The sequence below is a fragment of the Mobula birostris genome, chromosome 23, assembly GCF_030028105.1.
Source record: "Mobula birostris isolate sMobBir1 chromosome 23, sMobBir1.hap1, whole genome shotgun sequence".
In the NCBI taxonomy this organism is placed as follows: domain Eukaryota; kingdom Metazoa; phylum Chordata; class Chondrichthyes; order Myliobatiformes; family Myliobatidae; genus Mobula; species Mobula birostris.
The window spans coordinates 12674934-12694056 of record NC_092392.1 but is presented as its reverse complement, the minus strand read 5'-3'; the positions used below and the strand labels follow the sequence as shown (position 1 = coordinate 12694056).

The following is a 19123-nucleotide window of genomic DNA, read 5'->3' as shown; positions in this document are numbered from 1 at the left end:
CAATATTTGAAGTGTTAATAATGTTCTTTCCCTGTTCTTTCCCTTTCCCTGATTGTCTCTTATTCTATTTACCTTTACTCTTTTCCTTCTCACTTCCCATCTTTTCTCCTTCACTATAACTTCCCTTTTCTCATTTGCATTATTTTTTGTAATCACTGTTCTTCTTTCCATCCCTTTTATCTGATTTGGCTGCCTTTATTTTACTACTTTTGTTTCCTTTCACCCTTAAATCTTATTCGTGAATATTCACAAACGTCTCCTTTTCTGATCTCTTCGTCTTTCTATTTTCATTGTTCTGACCCCTCTGTTTATTTGCTCCAACCTGCTTTAACCTTTTGATGTCACAATTATGTTTTCATGTTCACTGCTTTTGTTTGGTTTCCTCCCTGTCCCTCTCCTTCCCCATCCATTTCTTCTCTGATTGTCACCTTGACATCATACTTGTTCTTGTCTCTCCATATGCGTATGTTTTCCTTTCATACATATGTATGTACATTTGTGTATCTATTTGTGCGCGCCTTTGTGCATATGCATCTGGCGCGGTGTGTTTGTGTGCATGGTTCTCCCTGGTTTCTTGTTATGATGCTTCTGTCTGTTTATGTACCTGCCTTTGTATGCGTACATTGGGATGTCGGTATGTATATTTGCATGTGCATCTGCATTTGTGTATGCCTTGTGTAACTGTGTTTCTGGATGCCTGACTCTACATCTCTATGTGTTTTATTGTCTCCTTATATGTGTGTGTGTGTGTGTTTCTGCTTGAACATCTGTATCTGTGTGTGCACTCTTGTTGATTTCTATTTGAATGTTTGTACATTGTGGATGTTTTCTGCACCTTTGTTATGCCCATTTGACTCTTGCTCTGTTGGTGTCTGTCGCTGGTTCTTCCTGTGCCTCCATCTCTGTTTTGCTTTCTTCCTGTCGTTGTCTTTGTTCTGCCTGTCTCTCTGCCTCAGAATGCCACTTTTCCTGACCCCCCTGTGCTCTCCTTGCCTGTGATAGGACTGGTTGTACTGATGGCTATGCTGTGGTGCTGGTGGGCTGAGACCTCCCGGCATTGACCAGGTACTGTCACATTTTATTATCTTTCTGAGTATATTAGCAAGTTTGGGCTTGGTGATTACATTTTGACAGTTGCAAGGATAGAGAGTGATTAGATCAGGTCAAAGTTTGGGACTGAGCTTAATACAAGGGGAAAACACTTTCTCTGCATATTATTCAGATCGACGTAGCTTTACCAGAGCTGAAAATTAATTGGGGTAATTTGGGAACAACAGGAATTCTGCAGATGCTGGAAATTCAAGCAACACACATCAAAGTTGCTGGTGAACGCAGCAGGCCAGGCAGCATCTGTAGGAAGAGGTGCAGTCGACGTTTCAGGCCGAGACCCTTCGTTAGTCTCGGAAGTTCGTTAGTCCTGACGAAGGGTCTCAGGCTGAAACGTCGACTGTACCTCTTCCTACAGATGCTGCCTGGCCTGCTGCGTTCACCAGCAACTTTGATGTGTGTTGGGGTAATTTGGGAAAAGGATTTCCGTGTGACTCTCCTTCCTGTAATCTAGGACACACAGGAAAAAGATCAGGAACAGGAATTCTGGGTGATTCCCCCTTTTTTTACAGCAGGACTCAGGACTAAGGAGCAGGATTAACCTTCCCTCTAACCCTTTGGACTGAGGGCAAAGATTTACAGCAGGAATCCTGCCTGTTTACCCCTCTAACCCAGGGCTGTGTTCTCCACAGTTACAGCAGCTTTGGAACAGATGAGATAGATTAAACTAGGATTGTGGTGCTGTAAAAGTTTACTTCTGCCCAGGCCCTTTATTCAACTCACTCAGTCTCTTTCATTGCCGTTGTGTAGTGATCGTGCTGTGTGTATCATGTTGTGACAGCTGTTTGAGATTAAAGCATATCACTATCTCTCCGTCTGATTTATAACATTGTGAATAAACCTGTCAGAACAGTGCAACTGTCCCTTCCCGGCTTGAAGTACAGCAACGTGCACACAATGATGTTCCCCACAAAGCAGCTTCATTGCTTTAATTCACCTGGTGCAAGTTCCCGATCTCCCCTGAGGAGAGGGAATTAGAAAGAAACGCAGATTCTGCAGTTTAGCTGGGGGACTAAGCAGGGCATGAGGAGAGGTGGGAGGAGAACCTGATGAGGTGGGGGCAGTATTCCATGCAAGAAGGGGAGAGAGCAGAATTTATTCTGATGAATGCAGGAGGAAGGTTAAGAAATATGTAGTCCCCCTCCCCCAGATCTGCTGGGAGGTTCTAGTGAGCCTTGATGTAGGGTGAGGGGAATGACGTGGGGTGGGGTTATGTGTTGTTCAAATTTAGCAATATACTGCGGAAGGAACAGAATTGACTAGGAATGCATTATTGAAAAAATAACCAATCACTTTCACAGGGAGAGTCCTGAAAAATAATCTGCACTGTATTAGCAGACTGTGTGAGGCAGAGTGCTGTTAACAGTGTGAAGGGAGCGAGAGGCAGGCAGCACAGAGACAGTTAGAGTTACAGCTGGAATTTATCTGTGACCTTTTGCTGCTTTTTTTTTCCTGTACAGAGTCGAACTGGAGTGTGGATTCCATTAGAGCTGATGGTTATTGCTACAGCTGGTCATTCTTCCATATGTCAGCCTCACTCCTGACTTCTCAACAACCAAAATGTGTTTGTTCCATTCCTTCCTTCCTTTTCCTCTCTCCTTATCCCTACCTCCCCACACCTTCTCACAAGCCACACCCTCCACTTCTCTCGGTTGTCCCGTTCCCCAATTCCTTCCTCTTCCACCCTCATCTCCCCAACCCATGCCCCACCTTTTCTTCTACCCTCTTCTCTATTACCCATACATCTCTCCACTTCTTCCCTTTATTCTCTTTACTATCACGTTCTCTATCTTTCTTTCCTTATTCTCTTCCTTCCTATCTTCTTACTCTCATTCCATTCCCCATCCTCCTATTGGCCTTCCATTCCCTTCCGTTATCCTTCCATGTTTATTTTGCCTCCTTGGTCCTCACCTCCACTCTTCTTCACCTCTTTCTCTTCCCCTTTTCACTCACCTCTTTCTTGTTCTCTCTCTGCCTCTTTGGTCCTCAGCCCCCACTCTTCACCTCTTTCCCTCCCCTTTTCACTCACCTCTTCCTTTTTCTCTCACCTCTTCCCTGATATCATACTCCTGCCCCCTCACATCCACCCACGTTTTCCCTTAGTTCTTCTCCTCCTCATCACATCTTCCTCTACCCCATCCCACATACCTCTTTCCCAGTTCATTTCCCTAGCTATTGCTGTGAGCTCTTTCTCTAGCTCTTCCCCATCCCACCTCCTCCGGAGTTCTTCAATACCCTTCTCCACAAACCCTCTTCACATCTCTTCCTCCATTCGTTCCATCTATTGCTTAACCCCATTCCTTTCCTTCCACACATTATATGCCGATGACCCTTCACTCCTTTCTACTACCTCTTCCCTCTCATTTCTTTAACCCTTACTACTCTTGCCTCCATAGCACTCTCTCACCATCTTCCCCAGCTTTCCTATCTGTGCCATTTCTTCCCTTCCAGTTTTTCCTTGGTGCCTAAACCTGAGTATTTGCCTGCTCTTTCTCCCAGCGTTCTGTTCTCCTGCTGTTCTGGAAATGCTGCTGTACATACCAGCCCATCTGGAATTTCTGAACCCACATGTGCACTGTGCACAGATCTTTATCTGTTTTCTCTAGCAATATTGGATGCAACCTTCTCTAAATCAGAATGAAATGAACAGCTGCTGCCCATGAGGCACTCCGGAGCTGGGTGGAGTCAGAGATCCTGTGTATGAACTAACAGAAATTTATTTACCGGGGTTATTACGGGGCTCTCAGAATGTTCAGATATTTTGATAAACGTCCATCTATAGGGAGACCCACACTTAAGGACACCACCTTGTATATTGATAACACAGCATTTCCTGGTGGAGTTTGCCCAATTATTTTGGCTTGTGATCAACGGACTATCAGTGACTGGTGGGTTACCCTGACTTTCTGATTATCTGTCACCATCTGATCCTCAACCAACTGACATTGTGAGAGCAATTAGTTGTCCATGATAGACTGTCAGCGATTGACTAAATCTGAGGGAGTAATTGATCCTTAGTGAAAGATCAGTGACCAAGCTAGCGACCAACTGACTTTCAGTGATTGGGAGTATCCAACCCTTGCATGTGACCGAGCCGAAGTGTATACCTGGGTTTACTAACTGACCGGCAGACCCTCAGTGAGTTAGCTACCATACAACTCTGTGAGATAATGACCTCAGTGAGTGATTGATTGACCTCAGTATTTCATCAACTCTCAGCAAGTATCGGAATCTTTACAAGTCACTAATTCTCAGTAAAAGGAGTGGCCGTCAAAAATTAACCAGCCTCAGTGAATGACCATCCCCTCAGCAACTAACTAACTCAGGGCATGGACTGGCTGAGTGATTGATTGATGTCAGTGAAAGACCAACTCTGAGTGAGTGCCAACCTCAGAGTAACTAGCTTTGACAGATAGCCTCATCAAATGAACAATCCTCAGCAAGTCACTAATGTTCAGCAAGTTTACTGATCCTCACTGACCGAGCAAGTTACCTACTTTTAATGAGTGGCCCCGTTCTTGGCGAGTGACAGATCCATCGGTGGGTGACTGACCCTCAGTAAGTGATTGATTGTCAGTGAGTGAACAACCTTTGGAGTGATTGTCCATGAGTGATCAATCCCTACTGAGTGGTTGCAACTCGGCAACTGCCTGATACACAGTGAAATTGTCTGCAGTTAGTGAGCAACCCTCAGTCAGTGATAGTATCCGTGATTGACTGATGTCTGCAAGTGCCAATTGTCAATGAATAACTGATCGGCCCTGACTGACAGACTGTAAATGAGAGATTGCCCTTTTAAGCCCATTACCCCTACTGGAGCACTGACAGCAGCTCACCAGAGCCCTGTATCCTGGGTCCATCTTTCAAGTTGTCTCCAGGAGTAGCCCAGCTTCGAAGATCCTTCCTCTCCCAGGGATGAGTTCTCTGGAGCTTCTGTTGGCGTTTATGTAGCTCTGGGTTTTTATAGGATGGGTGTGCTAGCCCCACGTCCAACCCTCCTCCTTTTGCAGCTGGGTTGGAGGAATTTCAGTGAGTAACTACCCTCAGTACATAACTGACCCATAGTGAGTGCTTGCTTCTTACTAAGTTGAGTTTCTTCCACTGCTGTTTGATATCTTGAACCTGGTGAATAGTATGGATGGTTATCAGCCAATTACTGGCCAGTGGGCTGCCCTTAGCCTCTTTATACTTGGTGGTGCCCTTTTGCTAGTGGTGTTTGACAGTTTGGGCATGTTGCTGGCACTTTGAAGATTGCCATTTTGATCGAGCAGATTCATTCCTGTTAATTCAGATATTGGGAATTACAGATGGAGTTACGGTCTGGTTGGACTCTAAGGCACCATCATCTGCACCAGCTCTATTCTGCTGTAGTTTATGTGAAAATAAAGCCAGTGGTCATATCAATATTAAACCCCTTCTTTAGAAGAGTATAGTTTATATAATTTTGCTTCTTAATCCAGTTCCTCCATCCCGTTTGTCATCCCTTCTGTAACCCTTCAGCACCTTTTTGGACTTGGTTGAAATAAACTATGAAGAAGCAGGAAAAGCTTACTATTTTAGGTCACCATTTAATACATCTGATTTACTTTACTCACAGCACTGAAATCATCTTCTATATATTGACACTCATGACCCCCAATTTGCGTTTTTTTTTACGGACATTACTTTCTTTACAATGAAATGACATTAAAATTTTGTCCCAGTTTGAGGATTTTGCATTTTCTATTGTGAATGTCATCCACCCAATTTTCAGCTATCCTTACAATTCCTTTAACTTGTCCACTTCCATAATTATCTTGCAAACACGAGGAAATCTGCAGATGCTGTAAGTTCAAGCAACACACACAAAATGCTGCCTGGCTGGCTGCGTTCCACCAGCATTTTGTGTGTGTTGCTCCTTAATTATCTATAAGTTCAGACAGTGTACTTGTGATTGTTAGATTTATTTATTGTAATTTATAGTAACTTTTGTGATTCGCACGTCTGCTACCACAAAACAACAAATTTCACGACATATGTCAGTGATAATAAAAAAAATCCTTTAACTTATCCACTTCCATAATCATCTGTAAGTTCAGACAGTGTACTTGTCCCAATTTTCAAATTAAGTATTATTACAACTTAGGTATCAAAATAGAATAATGGCATTATATTCAATAGCATATGGCATATTATTTAAATATCACACACATGCATGTTTTATTCAGTAACACATTATGCAACAACATAAGATGTGGTGTAAAGTGCACATGTAAAATAATGTAAATAAGCAACTTACCCAGTAACATAGTAAGTTATATATACAGGTGCATTTTGAAAGGAAGCAGTACACAAATCAATGCCAATTTTCTTGAGGTACATAGAGTATTTTCATTTTGAGTTGGTCTGCTGTTCACTGACAATTCCAGGAACCTGAGAGTAGGTTTAGATTCTGGGATGCATGGTTGCAGTGCCCCAGAAGTCCTCTTTCTTCTGCACAGATTGCAGCAGTCAAGAGATATCATGGAACTGGTGATCTGCCTGATCCAGTATCATATATAGTGTTTGAATATACAGGTTGCAATGGCCGTAGTTTTCTGATAATGTTCAGAGCGAGCATTGTCTCCCACGGAAAGAGGAATACACCTGAAGCAGCAGGATGAATCCTACCAGAACATTGAAAGACAACGTTGAAAGTGAAGGAATAGTACTACCATCAACCAACAGTTTCGCTGGCAGCACATTGTGGTTCTTCATAGTCGATCATTTTTCTCCTCAACTACACTGCCCTGAAATGAGATTAATATATATATGCAAACTCCTGCCCCAGCATCAGAAACATTTGACATACCCCACCCGCTAAGTAACTCTTCAAACAATACAACTGACTTGCCCCTAACCACATACAGTCATTGGGAATGGGTCCTTAACACTATCTGGTATCAATTCAAATCACTGATTCCTGCAAACACTTGTGCTTCTGGTTTCCTTTTCCTTTCTTTTACGTTCTGTGAATCAATCCAGAATAATTAAGTGTAATTATCTTAAAATACAGAATTACGTTTTCAAGAGACTCCTGTAATGAAATTGGCTTTACCAGCATAGGCAGAATGCTTCCATGTAGTTCCTTGTGAACAGTTAACTTTCCGTGCAGCTGCTCAGTTGGCCAGGCTGTCTTCGTACAGACTTGGGGCTTGCAGTTGCTGTAGAAGGTGGTTCTTTGGGGACGGTTAGATTTGTTAGTATTCAGATGGACAGCACTCTACTCCTTTTGCTAGTACCCATTTTGGGTGATCTGATCCCAAACCAGCAATATTATGAAGTTCACTTCCATCTTTGCATTTTGGTCAGCATCTTTACCAATTCGTAGACGATGGTAATTGAAATAACTCTTCATTGCTAATTGTTACTTTCCCAAGCACCTCATCTATTTCAAAATGCAAGAAGCACCTTAAATTGCCCAGTGATTCAGTGGTCACTTGTGTTCTGGAATTATTCATCTTTCAAGAGTTTGTCAGGTGAGTAGAATCCATGAGCCCAAACATCAGAAGTATCCTCATGGTCCAGCTGTGTGCCTATTTCCCTAGCAAGGTCTACTCTCTGCTCAGTTTGGTTGAGGTTTATGGAGAGAGGGGTGAGACTGAGGGAAAGTAAAATAATGGGAATAGTTTGGGATCAATACAGGATAAATGAAAGAGTGGAATATGGCAATTAGTTTGGATTGATACGGAATTATGAGGAAAGTTGGAATAATTCAGGATAAAGAATGATGGAGGGAGAGCTTGGAGTACTGAGTTGAGTTCTGGTCATGTCATTATAGGAAGGATGTGGAAGCTTTAGAAAGGTTGCAGAGGAGATTTATCAGGATGCTGTCTGGATTAGAGAGCTTGGCTTATGAGGAAAGGTTGAGCAAGTTAAGAGTTTTCTTTTTAGAGTGAAGGAGGATGACAAGTGACTTGAAAGAGGTCTATAAGATGATAAGAGGCATAGATACAGTGAACAGCCAGCACCTTTGTCATAGGGTGGAAATGGCTAATAGGAGAGGCCATAATTTTAAGGCGATTGGAGAAATGTTTCGAGGGAATGTCTGAGGTAGAATTTTTTACACAGTGAGTGTAAGTGCATGGTAGAGGCAGGTACAGTAGGGAGATTTAAGACTTAGATAGGCACAGGGATGAAAGAAAAATGGAGGTCTATGTAGGAAGGAAGGGTTAGATTGATCTTGGAGTAGATTAAAAGGTCAGCATAACATTGATGGCTGAAGGGCCTGTATTGTGCTGTACTGTATGTTCTATGAGAGGATGAAACAATGGGATGAGCTTGGAATTCATTTGGGACTTTAGTGAGAGAATGAAGTAGCTGGATCAGTTTGGGATGGATAAGCAGGAAACTTGTATTAATAAAGGAATTTGGGGAATGAGCAGGATAATGGGATTAATTGGAGATTAACGCAAGACATTGAGAAAGGGCAGGTCAGATAGTTTGGGATTGATAAAAGGACTGGTGAGAGTGTGAGAATGGATTAATTTTAGATTGATAAAGGATGATAGGAAATGACAGAAGAGAATGATCAGGTTAAATTTCTAGGAAGATGATTGGTCCATTCTGCTGTGAATTTCAGGATTTTTGGGTGCGTGTTTTGTTTGTACCATGTTTTTGGTTCCAGAATGCTACAGTGCAGTTACCCCACAGAAACAGAGTGGAGGCACTCAGTTAGTCTCTACTAGCTACCTATATTTTGGAAGTATTAAATTTTTGGAAATTTATAACTATATTTCTTAAAGTTTATTTAATATTTCACCCAGTGTGTGAGTTCAGATATTTACATATGTTTGATTTGATATAGTGTCTTTAGTGTGGTAGAATATCCCAAACTATTTATGCTTCTGGAACATTTCTGAATAAATATTTGATTACAAGCTGCATGAGGAAGAAAATGTGCAGAAGATTGGTCAAATAAACTGTTTTTAAAGATTGAGTTTAGCAATCAGTCTCTTGGGCCCTGGAAAGTAAATATCCACCAGAACTGTCCTATTTTTCTCCCACCCTAATTCACTAATTTTGTAGAACTATTCACACTGTATTTACAAGGATGTTGCCTGGATGAGGAAGCATGCCTCATGAGAATAGTTTCAGTGAACTTGGCCTTTTCTCCTTGGAACGACGAAAGATGAGAGGTGACTTGACAGAGGCGTATAAGATGTTGAGAGGCATTGATCGTGTGGATAGAGGCTTTTTCTCAGGGCTGAAATGGCTAACACAAGAAGACACAGTTTTAAGGTGCTTGGAAATAGGTACAGAGGAGATGTCAGGGTTAAGTTTTTTACGCAGAGAGTGGTGAGTGCATGGAATGGGATGGTGGTGGAGGCGGATACAATAGGGTCTTTTAAGAGACTCCTGGATAGGTACATGGAGCTTGGAAAAATAGAGGGCTATGGGTAACCTGAGGTAATTTCTAAAGTAAGTACATGTTCAGTACAATATTGGGGGCTGAAGGGCCTGTATAGTGCTGTAGGTTTTCTATGTTTCTATCATCTTAGGGAAAAAGGTAAGTGAGCAATAGGGATCAGTATTAATAATATAGCAAAGAAAGATGGGACTGTATGATTAGAATTGGAGGAATGTACAGATTTAGGAGGGGGAATCGGGTTTGGACAATTTCTAGACAATTGATCTTCATTCTATGCCTTCTGATCACTGACTTACCCAGCTGCCATTTGTCTCGTGGGTTATAAATGTTGTAGAGCTATTTCTACAGATAATTTGATTGGTATTAAATTTAAGTAAGAAATAATATTCCTTGTAAAATAATGTAAAGTGAGTTATTGGAAAGAAGGACCCTGTTTTTGAGGAGCCTTCTTTCTCTTAATATTGCACAACTTTGTGACATTATCATTGACCTGTTTACTCATTTATTGACATGCACCTGGTTAACTGCTCTGGGAGTAGATCAAACTAAGGGAGGAATGGCAAGGACCAGTTTGCTTTCCTATCACCTTTGTTTTCACTTTCTTTTTTTTTACTTTAATCTGAGCACCAAGTTCCAGATGCTTTGGGCCAGAAAAATGCTTTAAGTTGCACAAATTTCCCTTCATTAGCTCTCAGTTGCCATGCTTGCTATGAAGATCACAGTGAACTGCTGTTAAGCAACAGGTTGCATTGGTTAGAAGGCAACAGCGCGAGCCGCACTTGAAACCTAGTTTTAGGATCTCTCCCAAACAGAGTTGCAGCTCTAGGATGTCTTACATTTTTGCAAAAGAGATAGGTTCCTTGGAAATCTAGGGTGCCAGTCCCCACTTCTGTCCAGAGATGGAGTCCTGAGCAGTAATTACTCCTCCCTTAGGCCCAGGGAATACTTACACCACATTAGCCAGAAATGGGGACCCAGCAGACTCCACTGCCCCATCCCCTGGACATTGAAGCATACACTCAGATTTCTTGATAGTCTAGCCGTTTAGAAGATGTGGGTCCCATTACGTCAAAGGGCCTCAGTAATGGGTCCAGCAGAAAACTGCCCCTAAAAATCTCTTTTTGACTCATAGAATCTGAACTATTCCTGAGATGAGATGAGTTACAGGAGAGATGTGATCTTTGAACTCCTGCCCGAACCGGAGATGGACTCTCATTGAGTCCTGCACATCTCTTCCAGATATCACAGGGTCCATGAGAAACTTGTCCACACCCAAAGATCAGAATCAGCAGACCTGATGTTCCCCTGGGATGGGGCTGATCAAGTTGTGCGGCTCACTCCCCCTGAGATTAGATTGCAAAGATACTCCTATCTCAAAAGGTTGGTTTTTGCTTCCCAAAGTGTGATTCTTAGCTTGTGCCCCCTGTCCCGAACCACCCACAGCCATGGGATACCAGGACACCCTAATTTTCAGGGATGGTATTGGACAGTTTGCATTTATCTACCAGAGGTGGGGGTACAAATATTCTGGCCCCTTGGCAATGTCTCACCGCCTGTTGCATTTTGTTATCAGATAATATGGCACTGTTCATTTGTTGCTGGAGCTGAGTGGAATGTATTTTGCTTATCAATGTTTTAATATTAAATATATTTGGAATTAATAAAATTGTTCATTTTTCTGTGTTGTGAAGAGCATTGAGGATGTATCTGATAATGAAGAAAAAAATCACACTGATAATAACAGAATAGTGATCCCAATAGTAAAAGTAGTTTCACCCTGAAAGAACAGAACAGGTTAGATAGGGTATTAGGTGATAGAGAGAAGTTAGAACAGGTGAGAATGTGAAATCAGTATCTGCTCTGGGATCTTAGTCCAAAGAGAAAGATTTACTGGCTTGGAAATGGAGGGTTGGTTGGGTCTGACACAAGAAATATGAGTCAGATCCCGAATGGGGATCAGAGGGGCAACAGAGATGATCGGAGATCCCAGCATTAGTCTTTGAGGAATGTCTCATACAGCTCATCTAACTAATTCAGAAGTTGATAGCTTGTGAGGCACCTTTAAGTTATGGAGGAAAACAGATTTAATTACTTTAGTAAAGTGGAAGGCAGTGTTGCTAGAGCTTTCGATAGTGGGTTGTTACATTGCTGAGTGATGATGCCTAGCCCCTGGCAGTGATGCCTTGTGCTAAATGCGATCAATGAGGATATGCGTACAGTTATTCTTGTAAGGGGGGCAGAAATAAATGAGTAAAAATTAACCCCAAGATGCTCAGAAATAGCAACTGAGCTCAGTAGATTGTGGCTCCTCTTTGGCCTCCCCTGCCCTTACTTCCTGTTGCAGGAATCCAACCACATCTGGGGAATGGGGAAAAGAAAAGGGGTGTGGGGGAGGGGTTGGATGATGTAAAATACATTTTGGAGAAATTTCAATGGGATAGAAGCCCAGGTTAATCTCTCAATCTCTCTAAAAATGAATGGAAGTGGATTTGGGGGCAGATTTACTTGAATCTGGAGAGGTAACACACTGAATACAAAGGGGACAAGGGGTAGATTTGCCCTTTCCCTGGAGAGAGCTAATCCACTATATTCAAAGGAGGGAATAACCAACTCCAACCCATGGCGAGTTTGTCCACTAAATACACTGTAATCCTTTCCTTAGGGGAGTGAGCCTATTGAATGAGAGGGTTAGGTTAATAGTTCGGTGGAGAGTTAGCAGTTGAAAGAGTGGAGTTGGGGTAAGGAGGCAAGTTAACTCAAAACTAGGGTTAACCCATTGAATACCGTATAAGTGCAGACTAACTAACCTTCCTCTCCTTGAAAGTTAACCCATTGAATACTCTGAGTGGCGACTTCTGCCTCTGGAGAGTTGATTAACTCATAGAATAAAGTGGGATGTACTAGGATAGACCCCTTCCCTGGTAAACTCATCCACTGCACACACTGGGAGGAGTCTGATTAACCCATTCCTCCCTCGAACGCTTATTGTGCTAAAAATAAGGCCGGAGTGAGCAGCTCTGCCCAATGAGCGGGGCGGCTATGATTAGCCCCACTGGCGGGAGGGGCGGGTCGCCGCGGGCCGGGAGCAGTTAATTCGGTGCGGGGTTTATATATGGGCATAGCCTCGGGATTCCTGGCGATCCTGGGCTCTGACGTGAACTCGGAGCAGCCGTCGCTTATTAAAAAGTGCGGCTGGGCTGGGAGCGCTATCATTCGGCGAGAGAGAGCCGAGGAGAGTAGCCTTCGGGCGGTGTGGGCAGCGCTGAGAAGAGGTAAACGCGGACGCCTCCACTGACGGCAGCGGATTCGAGTACTCTTCGCAAAGTTTGGGCAAAGTTTTAGAGACCGGTTCCCACCACTGCGATGGATCATCACGGACTAACCACCAACGGTCAGGACGACTCAGAGATGCCAGCAACCGAGAAGGACCTGGCGGAGGACGCGCCTTGGAAGAAGATCCAGCAGAACACGTTCACCCGTTGGTGTAATGAGCACCTCAAATGCGTGAACAAGCGGATCGGTGACTTGCAGAAGGACCTCAGCGACGGTCTGAGGCTGATCGCCCTCCTTGAGGTCCTGAGCCAGAAGAAGATGTACAGAAAGTACCACTCGCGGCCCAACTTCCGTCAGATGAAGCTGGAGAACGTGTCGGTGGCCCTGGAGTTCCTGGACAGAGAGAGGATTAAACTAGTCTCTATCGGTAGGAACACGTCTGCTCTGGCGCGTGGCTTCCCAATCCCCCTCCCACCCTCATCTCCTCTAATGGCGCGCTGGCCAATCCAGGTGTCAAATCCAAGACCACCCCGCTCAACAAGGTGCAGGCACCCTTCATCAAACTTCGCGTTTAACTTTTACGGTGGGCAGCTCCCCCAGAGGCATTGTGGTCCTTAGGAGCAGGCATTGGAAGTGATGAATGAGAGAAACAGAGTGATTATAATTATAGCAAGTTATTGTGATGGGATGGAGTCTAGAAAGATGGGGGGAGGTGGAGGGAAATTGTTAAGACCTTGGCGGAGAATTGGGTATATACTGTATATCTTAAGGAGAGTGTGACCTGATCAATGGACAAGAGAAGGGAAATGAAAGAAACTGGTTCTATCAAATAGGAGGGCAGATTGGCTACCTTTGCACTGGGTCATTATACAAATTATGTAATATTAACTTGGGACGGATTTCTGTTTGTACAGAATCTTGTGTCTCAGCAATAGCCAGCACTGCTTGAGGTAAAAGAAGTTACTTAGCATGAGAGTGAAGAGACCAACCAACTTTACCCATTGGGTGAGTCAGAAGGTTATTGGCATAGGGGGATTTTGTGAAGCTGTGAGTGTTGTTGGATCCCTTGTCTCTTTTGGTAGCTTGTTCTGATACAGTAGGAAGATATTCAGCCCATGGGTTCCATGCTAGCTCTCAAAGGAGAAATCCCTCCCCTTTCTTCTTGTAGCCATATAAAACATACTCTGGTATCCCTATAAACCCTTCTACTACTTGCCAGCACTAAGGGGCAATACATAGTGGCTGGTTAACTGACCAGTATGTCTTTGGGATGTTGGAGGAAGGGTGGCATTTGGAGCACCAGGAGGTCACGGGGTGATTGTGAAAATCCCCACACAGGTAGCACCTGAGGCTGGGATTGAGTCCCGGTCTCTGCAGCAAGAGTAGTGGAGTTCTCTTCATTGTACTGGGCTATATTTTTACCTCAATCATCTGCATTAGTGGCTACAGTCACGATTTTTGTTGTTGGAATCTTTCTTTTAGGCAAATTTCTTGCTTTCATTCATGCTTTACAGTCAATCAGTTTTGAACTGTGGTCACAGTAGATTGGCTGAGACCTTGTAATGATATAGCAGGGCCAGTCCTTGATTTTTTTTTGGATAGACTAATCTTGCTGAAAAAGGAACGTTGTTAATGACATTGAGAACTAACTTCACCTCTGGATCCTCAAGACTTAGTGAGGCTGACATAGATCTTGGTGCCTTGTGGTTCATTTGGGGTGGATGGATGACTGAATCTCCAAAGTTGTGGATTCATATTTAAACTTCACAAAAATCTAGACTGCGTCAGTCCAGTCCAATTCTATCATAGCTGCTTTCTCCCTGGTGAAGCATTGAGCAGAGATTCTACCCACACCGACTTAAACCTCCTGTGGGGCTTTGTAAAAGAAAATAAATATTCTTCAATGAACAGCCCTAAAATAGCCTCTTTTTTTTGGCTGTTTGCTATAGGACCATGTCATCTTTCCAAAACTGAGTACTCTTTGTATTTACTTGGGCTATAAAAAAGCCTTGGGGTAACCTGAGGCTAAAAACAATATACTAGAAATGTAATCTTTCTTTTAATCAGGGTCCCAGTCTGCTTGCATCTTCAATATTCCAACTGGAAAAAGGCTGAACTTCCCATTCTCTTGATCACTGTCTATCTCTTTCTGTATCATCACCTGCTTACCCCTGCCTCTGTCCATCTGCTGTTGAAACCATTAACAGTACCAGTTTTTAAAATTGAATATTTAAATGATTTTGGATAGCCTTCCTTCTGCCACTCTTTGTAAACTTTTGCTTGCCCCAAACTGCTGTTCAGCGCTCACTGCCCTACTTCAGTGTCACCCCAGTACCCACTGGCCCATCCGTGATTAGTCCAGCTCCGCAGCTCTCTCTTGGATACTAATCCCTCCAGTTCTAGCCTCTTGTGCATCCTCATTTTAATCACCTCCCCTTGTACTGTGCCTTCAGCTGTTGACCTATGCCCTAGTATTCCTCCCCTAAGCCTTTTTACCTCCTTTCTTCTCAAAAACTATCTTTGACCAAACTTTCTGTCACCTGTTGCTTGATGTCAATTTTTGTTCTGTTAGCTAATCCTGTGAAGTTCCTTGGCCAGCTTAGCTACGTTGAAGACACTGTTAAATACATGCTGCTGTTGTAGTAGCAGGGTTGGTGGGGAAGTGACTTCCACCTCTTTCCACTTTCCTGGTTCATGTTCATTAGTAGCAGCTCTTGAATCTAACGGGATCAAAGTACATGTAAAATCCACCTGACTATCACTCGGGTGCTCTCTGTCAATAACGGCTAGTGTAATGCATTTACAGTGTCAGCGGCCTGGGTTCAGTTCTGCTGCAGTCTGTAAAGTGTTTGTACGTTTGCCCCATAATTGCAAGGGTTTTCCCCTGAGTGCCTCGGTTCCCTCCCACATTCCAAAAGACTTGCAGGTTAGTAGGTTAATAGTCGCATGGATGTGCGGGGTAGCATGGGCTTGTTGGGCTGGAAATACCTGTTACTGTGCTGTATCTCCAAATCAAAATAAATCGCTTCTATACAAATTGGAAATTACCAAATGGGAATCCAAAATATCACATTGCAGTGACCTTCTCTAGGTGTCTGGTGTGGAGAAAAATCTGTAAATCCTGCTGCCCATGGTTGAAAGTGACCCTTGCATTTGTTCACAATCTTTGGATCACAATTTCAATCTCAGACTTTGAATTCTAGGCAGAGAGGCTCCCAATCTTCAACCTTATATCAACTATACAGCTCATTTAATCTTGGAGCAGAGTCACAAGCTGTCTTGGGATCTCTTGAGATTGGCAATGGAAGCCTAGCTATGAACTATTTGATCACTTGAGCGTGTTTGGGTCATTCAAACAAAAAAATCAGTCAATTGATCCATTGTCACAAGGCTCAGTTGACAGTACTTTGTTCTTGTTCCTGCTTTTCCTTTGCATTTTACCCTTCCACAGTCTTGTCTCCACTTCACCCCCACCCATAAAATATCCAGTCAGGAAGTCAGCCCCATCGGTAGCTCCCAGGCTCCAGCTGTCCTCGCATCACATGTGGTCTTGTGGGTTGCCCTTCCAGAATATTCCTGACACATTTGCAAAGTCACGCCTGTCCCAAGCTGCTCTCCTGCCTCCCTCCCCCCAGCCTGGGCTGAGCTCAGGAGCTATATACAGCTGCTTGGGCAGCTGGCAGGAATGTGTCAGTGATAACCTTGGAGGCTGACAGCTCACCATGTCACTCAGCTCTCTCCCAGAGCCGCTCCTTCCGAGAGCCCGCCTGCTGTGTTCGCACGACACTGTCCAACGCTTGAGGCTCCCCGGGGGCCGACGCGCTTATCTTACAGCAGCTTCGGTGCAGACGGGGATACTGGTGCCCGTGCCCTGCCATCTCTGACTGCGTGTGTGAGATAGTCAATGCCCTGCTGCCTAAGTTGTATATCTTCAAAAAGTGGCACGTTGACTGGCTGAAGAAGGCCGAGACAAAATCCTGCCTGCAGATTTATCCTCTGGGCCACTGCCTGGCTGAGATGGATCTTGTGGGCTGGATTTTTAAGTGCTGCGAGTTGTGGTCTGGGCCCTGTGGTGAATGGCTGGCAGCCACTTTTGATCCTTTCCCAACTCTACGAGTGTTTGGTGGTTCCCTGTCGTCCTTGCCTGCTGCATCTTTTTTTCAGAATCTGAGTGACGTCCTGTCTGAAAGGTCTTTTCTCTTTCTTCTGAGAGTGTTTTGATCTGTCTGTACTAAACACCCCACCCCTATCACCACCCAGCACTTTTTAGCACTTTGCCAAAATATTCTTACAGTTCAAAGTACATATGTGTCACCTTATACTACCCCAAGACTCATTTTTCTTGTGGGCATTCAGACTAGATACAAAAAAAAAATCAAGTCACTGGAAAACTCTGCACAAGCAAACCAATGTGCAGAAGAAGACAACCTATGCACTTACAAACAAAAACTCATAATGATAAGTAAACAAATAAGGAGTTTGTACATTCTCCCTGTGACCGCGTGGGTTTCCTCCGGGTACTCCTGTTCCCTCCCACTGTACCAAGATGTACCAATTGGTGGGTTAATTGGTCGTAAGTTGTCCTGCAATGAGGCTAGGGTTATGTTGTTGGGTTGCTGAGTTGGTGCAGCTCGAAGGGCCAGAAGGGCCTGTTCTGTGTTGTATCTCTAAATAAACAATTAGGCAAATAATATTGAGAACACATTCAACAAAATTCATGCTGCCGAAAACAATGGCCTGCTCTGTCTTTGATTTGCTGTCTGACATTTGTCTTCCTTCAAGAATCCCTGTGGTTGTTTAAGTCACTTCTGAAGGATTTTGCGATTTCTCTGCTTCTGGCGCTCGTGAGCAGGCTGACGCCACTGGCGTGCTGTGCGTCACAGTGTTTGAGCTGGTTGACTGCCTGTTGCATGGAATTGATTTGCTTATTCTGAACCACTGCAGGTGCTGGATTCTTAGCAGTGAACTAAAGACTGATTTATACTTCTGCGTAGTAACCTACACCGTAGCCTACGCAAGTGGGCTACTCCGTTGTGAGCATTTATACTCGTGCGTTGGTGTGTCTGCATCGCTCTGCAATTCACCACCAAAACGCTAGTTGGCGGTGGGGTTTCTATGCCACTGTGTTGAAACTCAACACGAAGAAACTCAAACTTCAAACAATGGCGACTGAAACTGAAGGAGGGTGAATTTTCTGTGCTTGTCCGGCCACTGAGAGACATGGACGAGGAAATGCATTTCAAATATTTTCGGATGTCGGCAGGTAGATTTGACGATTTGGTTCATCGTCTCCAACCATTTATTTCGCATCAGTGTACGCACAGTATACTCAGAGACTGGCAATCACCATTCGAGTTTTAGCTTCAGGTGGAAGTCAACAGGCTGTAGCAGATAGCTACAAACTGGCGTCAAGCACAGGGTCCTCCATAATTTTGGAGGTCTGTAAAGCTTTATGGAAAGTATTGCAGCCAGAGTTCCTTCCCTGCCCTTCATTTGCCCAATGGGAAGCTATTGCAGCGTAGTTGTTGTGCTCTGCATCGCCGCGACGTGTAATTACATTTTTGGGGAGGTGCTCGTCAGGCTACGGCGTAGGGTACGCAGCTACGCCATACCTATGGTGTCGATTTGACGCAGAGGTATAAATTGGCCTTGAGGGTCAGCACACCAGGCAGGGTCCAGGGAATGAATGAAAAATTGATCATAAAGTTCCAGGCTGAGCACCCTTTGTTCTGAGCAAAGGACGACAAAGAAATATTTGAGAGAGAAGCTGGAGTACAAGAGTAAGCTTGCAAGGATCATTAAAAACCTCCTGAATATCTGAAATGGTAACAGGATAACTGGAGGTGCTCTGCCATCAGAGATGGTGCAACTTGTAACAGGAAGTAGCAGAACAATTTAACTCGTACGTTGGTTGTGTCCTCACAAAGGGGGACACAGGAACCTCCCAGATAAGTTAAAGTGACAGGCAGAAACAGAAGAAAATCCGTAGTCATGAGGAAATGGTTTAAGGATTAGCTTTATTTGTCACGTGCGCATCTAGACGCTGAAGTGCGTTGTTTGTGCCAACAGCCAACACAATCCAAGGATGTGCTGGAGGCAGCCTGCAAGTGTTGCCACACTTCTGGCACCAACATAGCGTGCATACAGCTTACTAACGCTAACCTGTATGTCTTTGGAATGTGGGAGGAAACCGGAGCACCCGGAGGAAACCCAGGTAGTCACGGGAGAACACACAAACTTTTCACAGACAGCGGTGGGAATTGAACCTAGGTCGTTGGCACTGTAAAATGTTATGCCCCACTGCTATGCTTCTGAGCTGCCCTTAATCTCCCTTGCTGTAAAATTGTCAGGTTA

At 44.0% G+C, this 19123-nt stretch overlaps 2 protein-coding genes across 8 annotated transcripts in view; both read left to right on the top strand.

The window, feature by feature from the left end:
* Nucleotides 1-11144, top strand: part of LOC140186986 (uncharacterized) — a 61467-nt gene extending 50323 nt beyond the window's left edge. Inside the window, exons 10-11 of the mRNA XM_072241853.1 lie at nucleotides 957-1065; nucleotides 2568-11144. Coding sequence (XP_072097954.1) covers nucleotides 957-1061 — 105 coding nt within the window. The 3' untranslated portion in view covers nucleotides 1062-1065; nucleotides 2568-11144. The remainder of the gene's footprint in view (nucleotides 1-956; nucleotides 1066-2567) is intronic.
* Nucleotides 11145-12668: 1524 nt separating this feature from the next.
* flncb (filamin C, gamma b (actin binding protein 280)) overlaps nucleotides 12669-19123 on the top strand; it is a 66534-nt gene continuing 60079 nt past the window's right edge. For 2 of the 7 annotated variants that reach the window (XM_072240995.1, XM_072240994.1), the window contains exon 1: nucleotides 12669-13196. In XM_072240995.1, coding sequence (XP_072097096.1) covers nucleotides 12860-13196 — 337 coding nt within the window. In that variant the 5' untranslated portion in view covers nucleotides 12669-12859. The remainder of the gene's footprint in view (nucleotides 13197-19123) is intronic. The other 5 variants (XM_072240998.1, XM_072240997.1, XM_072241000.1 and 2 more) reach the window with 3 other exon arrangements.